This window comes from Theropithecus gelada, chromosome 1 (assembly GCF_003255815.1).
Source record: "Theropithecus gelada isolate Dixy chromosome 1, Tgel_1.0, whole genome shotgun sequence".
Classification (NCBI taxonomy): Eukaryota; Metazoa; Chordata; class Mammalia; order Primates; family Cercopithecidae; genus Theropithecus; species Theropithecus gelada.
Window position 1 is genome coordinate 216,936,529 of NC_037668.1, and position 18,132 is coordinate 216,954,660.

At 36.4% G+C, this 18,132-nt stretch overlaps 1 protein-coding gene across 3 annotated transcripts in view; it reads right to left on the reverse strand.

Moving 5' to 3' along the window:
• Positions 1-18,132, reverse strand: part of CEP170 (centrosomal protein 170) — a 130,287-nt gene that overhangs the window by 35,656 nt on the left and 76,499 nt on the right. For all 3 annotated transcript variants that reach the window (XM_025361798.1, XM_025361790.1, XM_025361781.1), the window contains 3 exons: positions 13,681-13,830; positions 10,275-10,401; positions 4,938-6,770 (listed from right to left, as the gene is read on the reverse strand). In XM_025361798.1, coding sequence (XP_025217583.1) covers positions 4,938-6,770; positions 10,275-10,401; positions 13,681-13,830 — 2,110 coding nt within the window. The remainder of the gene's footprint in view (positions 1-4,937; positions 6,771-10,274; positions 10,402-13,680; positions 13,831-18,132) is intronic.

Consider the following 18,132-nt stretch of genomic DNA (forward strand, 5'->3'; position numbering starts at 1 on the left):
ACTGAGTGAAATGATGGCTACTGGTGGAGAAGGAACTGGGAAAGGGAGTTCAATGCAAGGCCCTTTAACCTATTATTTCTCAAAGAATTAATTTCAAAACTTTTTGCTTTCTTAACATTTGCTTCCAAACTATACCAGCTACCCAACTTTTTTTTTTTCCCTAAATTCTCTACCACCCGCTAATTAACACCAAAGAAACTTCAAGTTAAAATATTTTAACTTTTCCCCCATCTACTTATTTCATAGAATTTTGGAACCAAATGACCTTTGACATGAGTCTAAATTCTTCCATTTACATTTACAGAGAAGAAACAGGCCCAGAGAGGTCTCACCTTGCTAAAATCACAGTATAAGCCAGGTCTATGGACTCCCAGACTTCAAAACTAATTCTCTGAGATTGCAAGTGTTGTATACATTCTACACTTCTGTTTCCAGTAAGTTTTTTGAGATGGAGTGTCCCTCTGTCACCTGGGCTGGAGGGCAATGGCGCCATCTCGGCTCACTGCAACCTCCGCCTCCCAGGTTCAAGCGATTCTCCTGCCCTCAGCCTCCAGAGTAGCTGGAATTACAGGCACCCGCCACCATGTCTGGCGAATTTTTGTATTGTTAATAGAGACGGGGTTTCACCATGTTGGCCAGGCTGATCTCGAACTCCTGACCTCAGGTAAACTACCTGCCTCAGCCTCCCAAAGTCCTAGGATTATAGGCATGAGCCACCGTGCCCAGTCAAGTTGTTTTAAAAAGACAATCTAAATTTCTCATGTAATGATAGTTTTTCTGATTTCTGATTTCTACCTGTGTTGAAGAAAAACTTTTTCTTTCTCTTGAATTTTATTCAGCTTAAGTAACAATTTATAAAAATAAATTAGATTTTCTTAATATATTATTAGGCTCATTTGATGGGTTGATATTACTAAGGCATTTAAAGGTGTTTGAAACGCCAATCTCTAAGAGACTTATTGGTTAGTAAAGGCCTAGACAGCATATATATTAAAATGAAAGTTCCAAGATGGGCTTGATTAAGCTCGTAGCTAGAGCTACAGCATTCATTACAAAATTTAGTTTTTAATTATAAAATAGGCAACATTCCCTCTTGTGTTGTAGTACTAAACTACTATATTCACTACAAAAACATACTATCATTTATGATGTCTAGAGAATTAAAAAGGAAAAAAAGAGTTGTTAGTATCGTATTTCTGTGACTGTTCCAATTTCTTTGTTGGCATTAAAACGTGCAACTATAGATTTTGCAAACACACTTCAGAAAACACACATTGCATCTTCATACTATATCAGAATATTTTAGTGGAAAATTACCACAAACATGTTTTGCATGTATATTTATGAGCATGCAGCAATAAGATCAGTTGGGGAGAAAAACTGCTGACAATGCTCTGTTTTGTCCTTTGACCTGGAGAAAGAGTTAATTCAAGCCATGCATGTCCAACATTTAATTTCTACTGCCTGTAAACTGTGAAGATTAGAATTAAAAAGGGACAGCAAACAGTCTAAAAAATTTTTAAGGATATTAACATAATGTTTTTATTTTCTAAAATGTGCACTTAAAACATAATGAAAACCAAGTGCTTTATTTTGATAATTCAAGGTCTTTAAATTTAAATATATCTTGCCAAAATAAATCTGGATATCTCAGTTACAACTTGGTATCAAGAATCACTGAAGGAGGCCAGGTGCCTGTAATCCCAGCACTTTGGGAGGCTGAGACAGGAGGACAGATCAGCCTAACCAATATGGTGAAACCTCGTCTCTACTAAAAATACAAAAAATTAGCCGGGCCTGGTGGCACACGCCTGTAATCCCAGCTACTTGGGAGGTTGAGGCAGGAGAATCACTTGAATCCGGGAGGCAGAGGTTGCAGTGAGCTGAGATCATGCCATTACACTCCAGCCTGGGCAGCAAGAGCAAGACTCTGTCTCAAACAAACAAACAAACAAACAAAAAATCATTGAAGGAATGTTTTGGGGAAAAAAAAACTAGTTAAACTCCTAGAAGCAAATTGCAAATTACATCAGAGAAACATAACAGAACTCTTCTCTTAATGCTAAATCTGAGATTTCCAATCTTCTATTTTTATTACACGTTACTTTAAAAAAACTCTTTTTTTTTTTTTTTTTTTAAATGGAGACAGGGTCTCACTTGTCCCAGGCTGGAATGAAGTAGTGTCATCACAGCTCACTGAAGCCTTGAACTCCTGGGCTCAAGTAATCCTCCAACTTTGCCCTCCCCTAAAACACTGGGATTACAAGCAGGAAACACTGTGGTGGCCTAAAACTATTTTAAAGACATCATCTAAAATATGGAATTGGAAACATTACAGAATTATTTTTACATATCCAATTGGGACAATATCAAAGGTGCTAAGTTCAGATTATTTCCAAGGTCTTTAAAGTTTATACCGTGCACAGCAACACTGATCAGTATGATTTAACATTCTTTTAAGTCATGTTTCAAAAGATAAAAATTTTCTTTTTTTTTTTTCCATTCAAAATAGTATAATTATCTTAAACAGAAATGTTATAATATCAAAGCACCTAAATTAGCAAAATCAAACAGGTATGTTTGTTTGTTTGCTTGCTGACCTTCTCCATACAGCTATTATAGTATGTTCACACTGAATGAAAGATCCTGGCTACTGTCCTAGATAAGATGTAACACTATAAATGGGTACCTTGAGAGAATCTGAATATACAATCCCAGATTACAAGGTGGCTTTATGCTCATAAGGTGCAATAGAGAATATAAACTGGGTAAAACATCAGAATTGCAAAGATTTTAGTAAACAATACCAAAACCTTTATATGGTATATTGACCTTGCATATACTCCTGATAATAATCCAGTAGATTCCAGCTGTCTTCTGGAAGCTTGCATACAAGTAAACACTCAAACTATTTCTTAGAGCTAGAATAAATATGGCAGAACAACAACAGGCTGGGGATTAAAAGCCTTTGATTCTCATTCCGCCCCTGCCACAGCCATGTGCCCAGGGCAGGTTATTTCCTCTCTTGGCCTCAGTTCCCTTAAGGGAATAACTCTTCTAACTCTTAAATTCCATGATTCTCATTATTTAATATACTGCTAGTAAGTATGAAAAGACCAAAATCATATACTTCAATTTGTCCTAGGGAATTTCATATACAATTCAAGGTTATTTTTGGACACAGAAAACTGAATATTTATCAAGTTCTGTATTCAAAGAAGCAGAAAATGAAATGTAGCTTTATATATAGCATCTTACAGTTGTTTCTTAGACTTGCTGAAGTAATCATATTTAGCTTGGATCTCAAGCCTTATCCTAAATATCAAGGAATAAAACACATCATGTGTTAAGAGGTACTCCAAGCTACCTGGTAACACAGAAATTATGTGAAGACAGGAAAATACACACATATCTTAATGGAGATGAGGTGAGAAAACACGGAGTACAGCAGAAGAAATTTCTTCAGGAAATGCAGCAGAGATGAAATGTGAATTGAAGAAGTAGAACCATAAGCAACAAGAGAATGAAAAAAAAAACCAAAATAGTTAGTTTTAAAATATTTGGCAATAAATTTATGAACCACCAACCAAAGCTTCAAGTGTGGAAACGAGGACTGGAGTAATAAGGAAAATGTTGTCTAATTTTTTTTTGGAATCATGATTATATGTTATCCGGCTTCAGCCTACATCCATTTCTACCATAGACAGTGACCATCATTACCAAACCCACTGAGCAGCAAAGAGAGAGAGGTGAATGGAGTGGAGGAAAGCAGCAGTGAAAAGAGGAAGAAAAGTGAAAAAAGTATCATATGCAAAGTACCGTTCCTTTAGGGTCTTGTAGAATATAGTGTGGTAGATGTAAACCAATCAAAAATAAAAAGATGAAATTTCCTATCAACTTCCCCTCCACTTTTAACTCAAGACTTAGGGCTCACTGAGATGTCTGCCTACTGAAAACCATCACGCATCTGCAAGCCTGTTATAACAGCTGGCCTCCCACACTGGCCTTTGCAGCCACGCCCACATAGGAGGCTCATTATGAAGTAATGAGAACAGGCTTACAGGATACAAACAAATATCCACCTCATGACTCTTTGGTCACACATGTCTCTCAATGGCTTCAGCTCTGAACACAAAGTATGTAAGCAAACAAATATAACAACATCAGTTAAATTCTGGTGGAGAGTAAGTAGTTTTTGTAGTTATTATATTCAATTACACCTAATTACTAGAGTTAAACGATGTAACCGCACTTTTTGAGATAATGCTCATAACCAGTTAAATTTCCACAGCCCAGTATGGACAATATATGCTGAGTGATTCCCCATGAATCCATCTTCTTCCACTGAAATAAATTAAGGGTTAGTTTTCACCTGCTCCAACTATAAACAGATTTAACTTTAAAAAGTATAGGTAAAGTATGTGAGACATTTCAAAATAGGTAGGGGAAAAAAAGAACAAAACATTGATTATTTAACTCTGAAAGAAGTAATAAAGCATATGCTGCTTTTCTTCAAGTTCTTAAGGGCTTTGAATTAATGTGAGGATATTTAAAGGTTAAACACACGCTTTTAGAAGCACAATGTTAATTCCTATACTTTAAACCAGATAATGCCAGATAATCTAATTTTGACACACACACATCCAAATATATCACCAACTGGAGAATTAAAACTCCTAAATCAGCTCAATGAATTCCTAATTTTGAAATCACTATTTTGCCCCAGGACTTTAATTGGAAGTATATATAACTTCTGACTTTTCCATTTACTATGCTACATAAAACTATTTCATGGAACCTCCCCCGCCACCTCATATATCATAACTTTTGTTTTGAACGAGTATCTTGGGAAGACAACTAGACACTTTTTTTTTTAAAAAAAGGAACCCCAAAATATACAACATGCTAATGCTATTAGAAATCTGGATCCAATTTACCTGAAGCAGAGCCATGAGCTGAGGTCATACTTTTGACCTTGGAGTCTGAGAGTCGAGAGATACTGTTAGCTCTAATTCTAGGAGAAAATTTATCTGATGGTACTAATCTGGCTCCACTTCTAATGATGGCTTCTGCGGTCCTCGAAGAGGCACTACTTCTAGAAATTGTTGCTTCAGAGTCACTACGAGCTGACAGTGAGCCAAGTCGTGTTCTACGAGGCTGAGCCAATAAATCAATCCGAGAGATGTTACGCCTTCCTGTGGGAGGTTTTGATGTAGAACTTGTTGTGGATACTTCAGAAGCAACAGATGCTTTGTCAGCATCGGCAAGTTCACTGTCTGAAGCTTCACCAAGTCGTGCTCTGCGCAAGAGGGAAGTCCTGGTAGGTCGTGGCCTTGGAAGGGTGGTCGATTTACTGGATGAACCAGATACTACCGGAGAAGTCTTAGATTTCGTTACTTTACTTCCTTCCAGTTTGGAATGTACATGCTCATCAGCTGAGGTAAGTGGAGTCCGTCCATGAGGTTTACAGGAGTAAGTTTCTTGATCAGATGACATAATATCAGAGATGGCAGAATGAGGTACACTAGAGGTTTGATCATCATCGGTTAGGTCTACCGAAGGCTGTCTTATTCTCCCACTGGATTGAACAAATTTACGACCATCTGCTCTTGAACCCACATCTGTGGAACGACTTTTTGTTTTCTTTTCCATTTTTTCCCTAGTACCTGAAGATGACGATTTTGTAGCATCTTTGGAAGGAGAACCTGTGGAACACCTATCTTTATAGAGGCTAGTGAAACTCTTTCGCTTTTGGGTTGATTTTCTTTCAGTTTCTCCAGTAACCAGACTGATTGTACTAGCTGTATCTACATCAGATTCTGGTGAAATAGAATTGTCTCTATTATAACTGGGAGTGTCTGGTCCTTCATCAGTTTTATTATCTTCACGTAGTTTAGCTTCTAGAAAAGCCATGACTGCTTCTGTGTCTTTTAGAATAAGGGTTGTGTCCATACTAGAATCAGGATCTAAAGACTCACTTCTTTCTCGTATTCTACTTGCAGATGTTAATGCTAAAGAAGAAGGAGTAGAGGAAGTCTGTTTATTTATATGGGGAATAAGTTCTATGGGTATGTTTGGGCTGGGTTTTTCTATAGTGAAGCTCCCTTGTCGCACTAATGACTTGGAGGATTCCTTCTTGTCTCCTCCCTTTGGAGTCTGACTTTTCAGAATTTCCTCAGCTTTTCTTCTTTTGCTCTCACTTTGTGCCACTCTGTCTCCTTTGCTTGTAGAATGTCCTGAATTTTTTTCTGGAGGTTGTGATTCTTGTTTAAAAGGTTCCTCCCTACATTTATCTGTCTGACCTGAAACATTTTTGGAAGACAATTTAGTAGGTGTCCACTGAGCCTCCTCCCTTTGTTCTTGTTGTTGAAGTTTTGCTAATGTTTGCTTTACCAAAGAAGTTTCCTTATCAGGTTCATTTTTCTCCTTTCCAGGAGCAGAGCTGCCTAAGTGAAGTAGGGTTTTATTATCTCCACCAGTTTTGAGAGTCTCTCCATTTACTGCCCTGTTCATTTTACTCAAGGGTCTGTCGGCATCTTGTTTATCTTTCTGGTATACCTGTGTAGGTGCTTCTTTCTCCTGAAGTTCTGTGTCTTGTTTTTCTCCTATCTCTGACCTCTGTGTTATAACCTTTGCTCTGTGGCTCTCAAGAGACTTTTCTTCATTTGGAAGCTGGGGAAGAGTTCGTCTCCTTCTCTCTCCCTGGCTAGCCAAGGAAGTTGCAGAGCCAGTACTTCTCACTGTCATGCCAGACTCACTGATCTCTGTCTCTATAAAATAAAAACCACAAAGAAGGAATTGGTTAAGACAAAAAAATAAAAATAAAAGGAGCACCCTACAGTTGTCTGTCAGTATCCACGAAGACTGGTTCCAGACCCCTTCTTCCCCCAGGATACCAAATTCCCAGGATGCTTAAGTACCTTATATAAAGTGATGTAGTATTTGTATATAACCTACTCACACCCTCCCATATACTTTAAATCATGTCTAGATGACTTATAATACCTATTACAATGTAAAAGCTATGTAAATAGTTGTTAATACTGTATTGCTTAGTGAATAAGTACAAAAAACAAAGTCTATACATGTTCGGTGGGGACGCGATCATTTCTTTTTCCCTCTCAAATATTTTCAGTCCTCAGGTGAATTCACAGATGCAAAACTCACTAATACAAAACCTATGGATGCAGAGGGCCAGCTATATTACATTACATTTTGAGATGTAATTAAAAATGACTTAGCCTAAAAAACAAGTGAGCCAGCATTGTGACTAAGTAGTTTAAAAAGTAAGTACAATTTCAAGCTGCACAAATAAGCAATTCCTAGAGGAGTCAGGAAGGCCAATTGTATGAGATGAAAATTAGAGTCATCTGATCATTTTTCTCCTTTCATATATTTTCTATTTATTAATTGACAAAAATTATGTATCTGTGTGGTGTATAACATGATGTTTGGATACACGTATGCCATTATGGAATGGCTAAGTCAAGCTAATTAACATATCTATTACCTAGCATACTTATCCTTTTTGTGGTGAGAACATTTAAGATCTACTTTCAGCTATTTCAAATATACAATGCATTGTTACTAACTACAGTCATAATGGTATATAAGGGTCATCTGATCTTAAACCTAAATATATTGCTCTTCTTTCCTCTTAATGTGTTTTATAGAAGGAAAGTTCACTGTGTTCATTCTTGCTTTTGTAACCTTCCATCCTTGAGGTTTGCTCAAAAAGCCAGAATCTAACTATTGTAGATGTATACAGAGAATGTCAAATAAACATTGTTTATTTTCTGTATTTTCAACTACACAGTAGAGAAGAACAAAATATATAGTTTTTAAAAAGTATTATCTACTTCAAAGAATGACACTTTTGGATTTCCTAAGTAAAATGAAAAAGACAGAGCTTTAACATTTCAAAAAAATCTATAGTTGATTAAAAGAATTTTAAAAATTATAAGTATGAAATAGCAGAATTTTCACAGTCAGGACACAGCAAAATTTTATAAATTGAGGAAGTTTTAAATTATAGTCTTCTGGTTATTAATGCCACATATGGAAATACAAAATCCCTTTCTTTTTTTTCAAGTAGAAGCCGATGAGAAAATATATATTTTGATTTTTCCACGAGAGAATTTGAGAATATTTAAGGATTTTCCTGACTGTTAAAAATGGAATGTATTTCTGAGAAAAAGGAGACATCTTTTCAGGGAAATATAAATTAACATATAAAGCTTCCTAATCCCTTAGGGATAAATGGAGAAAAGATACTAGATACAGCTTCTGTGGGTCTTTTTTTTCTCTTTATAATCCTAAAAGTTCAGCATTTAAATATCGTATCAATACAATGGTTATGATGGAGGAAAATCCTTACTGACCTGATAGATTTAACTTTAATTTAGTCATTAATCATGTTATATCTTGTTTTGTTTTTTCTTTCATATGTCTTATCTCCTTAGTACTAACTGAAGCATCTAGAATGTAATGGCTACTTTACCCTTTTGTATTTTTCTAGTATTTCTCATACTGCCCCCTCCCCATATACATTCAATATGTTTAACAAAAACATTTTACAATTTAAGTGGATTTATCAAGCTTATGTAAATAAGTTCATTTAAATATGATGAATAGAAATGAGATCATGAAAGCTAAGTGGTATATTATTTTTTATAACAAGGGTAGAACTTTGCTTTTCACAGATAATACTTAATAATTTTATAACAGATTCTTTGGTAAATTTATCTAACCTTCTGTCTGGTTTCTTTGTTTCCTAAACACAGGGTATATGAAGCAAATGACTCTGTTCCCTCAAAAGAATTTTTGGTAATACTATCAATAACTTCTAGATTCTAATATAAATAAATGATGTAGCTTTTCTAGTACACTGCTATGTAGCTTCCTCAAATACTTCTAATACTTACAAAATTCTTAAAACAGATTTTTGGGGTGCCACAAGCCTGAGACAAAACAAATTTCCATTTGCAACCAGAACGAAATTAATAAAACAGATAAAAACCATGTACAAAATCTCATCGAGGGTCTTTTTGTTTTTTAACTGTAAATGGGTATTTATTTTTCAACTTGGATAAGTTTTTTATTTTGATTTTTTATTGTAAGTTGACAATGTATATTTGTATATGTTTATGGTATATAAAATGTTGACCATAAATACAATGTGAAATAATTAAATCAAGCTACTTAGCATATTCATCACCTCAAAGAGTAAACATTTTTTGTGATGAGAACATCTAAAAGGTGCAATACTACATTATGAACTCTATTCACCAGGCTGTGTAGTAGACCTCAGGAAAAAACAAGCTGCTTCCTCCTGTCTAGCTGAGATTTTGTACCTTTTCACCACCATCTCCTCATCCCCTTTCAGGGTCTTAACTAATGAACAAAATGCAATAATGAAATCCTTGAAGGCAAACAATTTCATTTTGTTTAAATAAATTTCATTTTGTTTGTAATAAAAATCATACGACATAGATTTGTAAGATTATTAATTTCTTTTTCATTAAATGTATCACATGAAGTAGGCACTCAATAAATACCTGTTGTATTTATGAATGAAATCATTTAGACCTGTCTTCAACTTATTTTTAAATTTTAACTTATATATACAATATATATATGCTTCATCTACATATGTAATATATATACACACATATATATTATGCTTCATCTACAAATTATTTCCTTATCTTCAGTTAAGATTATACTTTAATGAGAGCTGCATCATTAGTCAAAATCATATCTTAAGATATCAGCATATCAGAAAGAGTAGGAAGAGTTTTTATTTAAAAGTAAAAACACAAAATTTAAAAACCATTCTTATTTTCAACAGCAGAAATTTACAACTAAAAGGAAAAGTGCCTTGGAATGAACTATTAAATCCAAGCTGGTGTCTGTTCACCTGTCCTTAGAAGTCTCAACTTATGAAGTCCACAGAATTTCTCAAAAAACAGTTTTATCACTTTGAATTTGTCCCCTGCTTAATATCCCTCAAAATATACAATATCTAATAAAAATCAGCGTTTTACTTATAAAATAAATTCATGTATCAGTATGAGAATATGTGAATTGTTTATTTAGGTTTAACTTCCTTCTTACCATATAGATTTGGCTTGTTTTTATAATAACAACTGATATATGATTCACAAAAAACAGAAGGAAAGAGTAAGAGAAAGAGAGAGAAATGGCGAAAGAGAAGAAAAAAGGGATAAAGAATAAAAGGGAGGAAGAATGAAAGAGAGAAAGAGAAAGAATACCATTCTCTAAAGGAAGAGGTGCAGAAAATTCCATTATCCTTTCTTCTTGATCATGCCTTGTATGATTGGCAGCCAAACTAGCCCATTGTGAAACCCAACGTTTGCTTCCAGATGAAGATGTGCCTTCCTAAAGGGGAAAAATAAGAAAACGAAATCATGCAGCCTGGTCATATCTGAGTCTCATGAAAGACAATTTCATTTAGTCACAGTAACTTGTCATACAAACCCATAAGTAAACCTCACCTTGCTATATTATCATTTATTACATTTTCTCTTACATAAAATAAAAATTCTCTAGAAAATAAAGATTTTCTCTGAAAACAAACTATGTTACTAAATGAAACTGTTTTGTTAAATTCTCAATGAAAAATCTCTAGAGAAGCCAAGGCTTCATATGAAAACTGTAATGACAACTAGGGAGTGGAAAGCTATGACGGAAACTTTATTTTGAACTAGTCAAAACAAATATTTCATTGAAAGTGTCAGATTTGGGCCGGGCATGGTGGCTGACGCCTGTAATCCGAGTACTTTGGGAGGCTGAGGTGGGCAGATAACGAGGTCAGGAAATTGAGACCATCCTAGCCAACGTGGTGAAACCCTGTCTCTACTAAAAACACAAAAATTAGTTGGGCATGGTGGCGCATGCCTACAATCCCAGCTACTCGGGAGGCTGAGGCAGATGAATGTCATGAAACCAGGAGGTGGAGGTTGCAGTGAGCTGAGATCACGCCACTGCACTCCAGCCTGGCAACAGATCGAGACTTTGTCTCAAAAAGAAAAAAAAAGTGCCAGGTTTGATAGACTAATAATGACAAGCTAAACACTGAAGAAGTGAAGACTTCAAATAGACAAATCACTACATGATTTCAAGAATAGTATGTAAGAATAGTAAGTATAGGCCAGGTGTGGTGGCTCATGCCTGTAATCCCAGCATTTTACGAGGCCAAGGCGGGTAGACCACCTGAGGTCAGGAGTTCAAGACCATCCTGGCCAACACGGTGAAACCCTGTCTCTACTAAAAACACAAAAATTAGCCAGGCGTGGTGGCATGCACCTGTAGTCCCAGCTACTTGTGAGGGTGAGGCAGGGGAATCTCGTGAACCCGGGAGGCGGAGGTTGCAGTGAGTTGAGATTGTGCCACTGCACTCCAGCCTGGGTGACAGAGCGAGACTCTGCCTCAAAAAAAAAGAAAAAAGAAAAAAAAAAAAAAGAATAGTAAGTATAGAGAATGACACACATACAGTGAAGCCTCCTAAGGATACTAAAGCCTGTTTCATCCTTAATCCCATCCAAGGTTTTCTGTTACCTGCCCACATTTCTGAGTAGTGAAGGTGGTACCAGAGCCATGTGGACCATGCTAAGAATACCAACAGTATGAGTGCCACTGACACATGCTTATGTAAAACCATTCTGTGAAGTGTTCTAAATGGCCTGTTAGGTAATTCCTACAGAAGAACCTACTAGGGCTATAGCTGTTGCTTGGCAGGGGTTGAGGGAATAGAGAAGAGAGAAGAGAGTCTATTTAAATTCACATTTACCAAAACCATTCCTGGGTTACTCAGAATGGCAACATATTGCCTCAAATAACTATCACCTGCTTTCAATAAGTAAATTAAACATCTCATAAAACAGGAACCAGAATTAAAATTCTCCCAATCATGGGGAAATAATGAGCCCTAAAATACAGTAATTGCTTTGACAGTTTTCGGGAAGTAGACCATATAAAGAAACAATTTTAACATTAATAAACAAACATATAGGTCTATTTACCTGTATGTAAAAAACAAATCTTATTTATACTTAATACAAATGTTAACATTTATATTTTCTTTATTTATACCTTAAGATTTTCTTCTTTTATATTCCAGTTTTTTCTTTTATTTTCCATTTTATATTAATTTATATTTGTATGTTACAAATTAGCTTATTTCCTGAGAGACACTATAGCATGAGTGAGAGAATGAAAGCTTCCATTGAATGCTAGTTCTTATTATCTGAGTAAATAATAATTAATACTTCTGCCTTAGATACTTTTTTTACATTTCTTTTTGACACATCAATGTGGTATGAAATTCTTTTTTTTTTTGAGACAGAGTCTCGCTCTGTCGCCCAGGCTGGAGTGCAGTGGCCGGATCTCAGCTCACAGCAAGCCCCGCCTCCTGGGTTTATGCCATTCTCCTGCCTCAGCCTCCTGAGTAGCTGGGACTACAGGCGCCCGCCACCTTGCCCGGCTAATTTTTTTGTATTTTTTTTAAGCAGAGATGGGGTTTCACCGTGTTAGCCAGGATGGTCTCAATCTCCTGACCTCGTGATCCGCCCGTCTCGGCCTCCCAAAGTGCTGGGATTACAGGCTTGAGCCACCACGCCCGGCTGTATGAAATTCTAATATCATTTCTGATAAAGGTAAAAAACATTTGTTAAGTGCATAAATCTCAGGCAAGTAATACGCTGGATGCTTTATATACTTCATTAAATTCTCTATAAATAGATTTTATCAAAAATGCCATTTGTGTAGATGAGAAAACAGAAGATAAGGGAGAAGTGACTGATTCAAAAGCTCTGAGCTAAAAGTGGCAGCTCTGGGTCAGATCTTTCTAGCTCTACTATACATACTGACTGTAATGATCGTAACCAAGCAATCCTTAATTAGTTTCATATTATTGTAAGTATATCCTGGGCTGTACTGTATTTGCAGTTACTGAGGTATATAAATTGTATCTATTAGGCAGTGTCCCAATGCATGTTTCCTGGTATGATACACAGGAAACATATACTTCCAAGAAACCATAAGCAGCATATGTTTCTTGTTTTATCTCATAATGCCAATCAGAACTATGAGCATATAGCTCATTAACTGCTTACTGAAACATAATATTTTCCTCATTGACAAAATAATATTTTTAAAACTTAATAAAAATTAAAGTTGAATTATTATAAAATTGCTTTAGGCTTTCATTAGAAAATAAATTTGTAAAAATTTAGTTCTTAGACGCATTTTATAAGGAGATACATTAATTGCTTAAAATAATGTAATTTACAAATGATAAGAATTCAGGCTGGGTGCGGTGGCTCATGCCTGTAATCCTCACAATTTGGGAGGCTGAGGTGGGTGGATCACTTGAGGTCAGGAGTTCGAGACTAGCTTGACCAACATGGTGAAACCCTGTCTCTACTAAAAATACGAAATTAGCCAGGCATGGCAGTGCACATCTATAATCACAGCTACTTGGGAGGCTGATGCAGGATAATCACTTGAACTCAGACGGCAGAGGTTGCAGTGAGCCGAGATCGTGCCATTGCACTCCAGCCTGGGCAACAGAGTAAAACTCCGTCTTGGACCAAAAAAAAAAAAAAAATAGAATTTATACTTTATGCATACAAATAGGTACACAGAAGAGATGTATACCTCTGAGTGGTGAAATCCAGATGTAGTTAGTGGTTTTCTTTCTTCCATTACTGCTGCAGCGGAACTGAGAGCCCAATCTTTTATTAGATCTTTATGTTTTTCATTGATAATAGGCCTATTATAATCCTGATTGTCATCTACTCCAAACACCTAGAGGGAAAAATTATTTTATAAATGAAAATGAAAAGTCTGAGCACAAGATTAATATGTGAATAATATAATTAACTTCAGAGGCAAATAAAAATATTCTAAATTAATTTTAATAGTTAATTTCAAAACTAAGGAAAACTTCTTGAATCACAGTAACAGCTAATTGTGATAGCTGGAAAGGAAAGCAGGCAGACATAGCTTATGTGAAAGTAATTATCCTTTTTTCTTTTCTCTTTTTTTTTTTTTAGACAGAGTTTCACTCTTGCTGGCTAGAATACAATGGCCTGATCTCGGCTCACCGCAAACTCCGCCTCCAGGGTTCAAGCGATTCTCCTGCCTCTGCCTCCCAAGCAGCTGGGATTACAGGCATGCGTCACCACACCTGGCTAATTTTGTATTTTTAGTAAAGACAAGGTTTTTCCATGTTGGTCAGGCTGGTCTCAAACTTCCAACCTCAGGTGATCCGCCCACCTTGGCCTCCCAAACTGCTGGGATTACAGGCGTGAGCCAACGCGCCCGGCTGAAAGTAACTATCCTTTTTTTAACATTTAGCAAATGTCCTGTTTGATTAAAAAAAAAGAAATATTCAAGACATATTTTACTTGTTGAAAGATGTAATACGCCGGGCGCGGTGGCACACACCTGTAATCCCAGCATTTTGGGAGGCCGAGGTGAGCAGATCACTTGAGGTCAGGAGTTCCAGACCAGCCTGGCCAACATGGTGAAACCCTGTTTCTACTAAAAATACAACAATTAGCTGGTACCACGCGCTTGTAGTCCCAGCTACTTGGGAGGCTGAGGCAAGAAAATAGCTTGAACCCAGGAGGCGGAGGTTACAGTGAGCTGAGATCAGGCCAATGCATTCCAGCCTGGGCGAAAAAGTGAGACCCTGTTTAAAAAAAAAAAAAAAAAGATTTAATAATGTTGTTAAACACTACAATAATGCAAAGAGTATCTCTTCCGTTTCTTTTCAGCTTCTTTGCTCTATTATTTTTGTGATACCTGTTGGAAAACTATGAACATGTGGCTCATTTTATCTGTTCCTTCCCCATCAAGTGTTTACCATTTACATATCTGAGTTACAGTTACACATATAATTTTCTAAGATGCCATTTTATTATATAATTGCAACATAGTGGATAGCATAATTTTCAAACTGTATTTGCCTAACAATCACTTAAAGACTTTTGTTTGAAATGCAGATTCCAGGCGTATTCAAGATTAACTGCTTCAAAAAGCAAGTTGTCAATGTCCAACACTTTTGAAAAGTTCTAAATACAAAGACAGACAATGGTGTGCTTTTCTTTTACGGGCAGGACCTAAGTCCTACTCATTTCCTGGCACATAATAGGCCCTGGATGTCGTAGAACGGATTGGAAAAATTTTAGGCATATAAATTTTAACATTCTATTCTGCTATTAAATCTCCACTTTGTTCCCAATTTTTATTCTTTATAGTTATTGTTTGTGGCTCTGATTATTACAATCTAGAAAAATATCATGTGTTTGAATGAGCAATTTGCAGACAGGATCTTTAGGATATAACCAGAGAGCCTTCATTTTCTATAAGGAGAAACTACCTCAGGCTCAACTGTTTTCTGGCATAAAGTTTTAATGGTCTTATAGTACAGCTATCTGATAAGCTCTGAAGTTCACATTTAGTGAAACAGATATCAGACTTTCTCATTCATTAAAACTTGAAAATTTTACCACTAGATGGCCTTATTACTTAATATTTAATTCTAACATAACCATAATTGTCAAGAATTATGATTTAATATTCCTTGAACTCCTCAATATTTAAATTATCTTTGCTTTAGGAGCAAATTACATATTATTTTAAATCAAATATGAATTTTAATCCATGGAAGCACAGTGCACACAAGGGAAAAAACAAAAACTGCTTAGTTTTGCTTAACATTAGGGTGACTTAACAGCAGTGAAAATTCCAGAGTATAACCTGTGTCCTCTACCTTTATCCCCCACGTGCACAGAAAGCAAATTATAGCTATTCAAGTTATTTGTGTCCGTCTTTAAAAATGTTAATCATTCCTAACTCAAGTCATTGAACTCCAATTTTACTGGTTTATTTCCTTATTTTATAATTACTAACAAAAATCTAACTCAAGTTTGAAAGTAAAAATAACCACATAAGTACTTGCATTTTTGCATCTCTTTGACATGTGATTTAGAAATTACCTTGAGTGGTTTTCTGATTAATATTTAATTCTAATCAACACTAAAAACTTGATTTCCTCAAACACCTAAGTACCAGCAGTTTCCAATAAAATATCATGAACCTCTCTAAATCACTTCTGACACCACTTTGAAATGACAACAAAAAACACACACAGAACTAATCCTGTGAGGAAGTGGAGCTGAAGTTAGACAGAAAATACTTGGATGACGCTCAACAGATTCCTTTTAAAGCATATAGAGACAGCTATACATACATTATTAAGTAACAATTATTTCTTCTCCAAACAAGTGGTAGGGCCTGACCTACTACGCTGTGGGGAAAGAAGCCTTCAAGTTTCACATCTGTTTTGATAATGTTTTGAAAAATTAATGATAGCAATGACTACCAGTCCAGATTGAAATCCGTATCTATTCGTTTCTTCGTCTAAGAAGAAAAACATCCACTTGTGACAACTTTTATGTGAAAACAAAGATATAAATTTTATACTGTCTATATACTTAAAGTTAGTGTACTTTTCACACTTATAAAAGATACCTACAATCTGAAAAAAAAGGGCTGATAATTGTACAGAACTTGAGAGCTCCTCAAAACCAAGACCAAGTATACTAGGTTCTCTCACTTTTCATTCTAGATTCTGGTCCTAGGTGATTTCACCTAGGAACATGCAAGGCTTCACTTCAATTACCAACTATAGATGTTGCTTACTGTCATCCCACCTGCTGGAAGGGGCTCAAAGATATTTCTTTTTTTTTGAGATGGAGTCTTGCTCTGTTGCCCAGGCTGGAGTGCAGTGGTGCGATCTCGCCTCACTGCAAGCTCCACCTCCCGGGTTCACGCCATTCTCCTGCCTCAGTCTCCCAAGTAGCTGGGGTTACAGGCGCCCACCACCATGTCTGGCTAATTTTTTGTATTTTTAGTAGAGACAGGGTTTCACTGTGTTAGCCAGGATGGTCTCGATCTCCTGACCTCGGGATCCGCCCGCCTCGGCCTCCCAAAGTGCTGGGATTACAGGCGTGAGCCATGACGCCCGGCCTCAAAGGTATTTCAAACACAGTATCTCAGCTCTAGGCTCATGATTCTCTTCTCTGGTCTGGTCTCAATCAAAACCCCAAATATGTGATAGTACAAAATCCAGGTCTTTCATTCAGCTAGGAACTTCTGTAGGCTAGAAGTCCACAGTGGGGAAGGAGATGAGATACCTAATATTTATGCTTGCACCCCAAGTTTGTCAGTCTCTAATTCTTCCAGAGTAGGATCAAAGGCAGGCAAAATAGGACAGGAGTAGAAAACTTCCTTGTGAACTTGCACTTGCTCGCAGAGCTGTCTGGGCTTGGCAGACGTTTTACAGACAACTCGTTTGTACTGGGGGTAGGAAGTGGCTTTCACATGTTGTCTCCTACAGTTCCCCTGATCTGAGTAGACACATCCCTATTTGTGGAATGAGCCGTGACCCCTCCCCCATGGCCTCTAGGTTTGGGGTAAGAAGGCAGTACCTCCCTCCCTTTCCCACTCCAACAATCACGAAACAATCTTTTCTTCTGAATACATTTGTGGATTTGGCATTTCACATCCAAAGCTCAGTGGCTACTGTAAACAATTTTAACAACCTGTTACTGAGGAATGGCACTTACTCTCCGCAGGCAGGCTCCTCAGCCAGTCACTGCAGGGGATTACAAAATCTATATGACGGTCTTTGCTTTTGAGGAGGTTAGGTCTAATAAAGGAGCTTATAAAAAGAAGAGGATGTCACCTGAAAGAACTATGCAGGAATATTCTGTAATTAAAACCAAATATCCATAAGAACCAAACTAGATTTTTAGATTTTAGTTTTAAGTTTAAAGAGACTAAACATTCTCCAGATAACGAACTTGTACAATACAAACCAAACCTATGAAAAGTTTGATTCTGATTTTTTTCACTAGCATATTATGATCATAGTCATTATCATTTAAAAGCTCAGTCTGTGCAAAGAAAGTCCACAGTGTCCAATTCTGAAATCAGAATGGTGAGGATGGGGGATACAGGGTCAATTTTCGTGGTGATAAATATCCTACCTACTGAATATTTGCAGAGAGGTCAAAATTTACATTTAGTAACATCAGA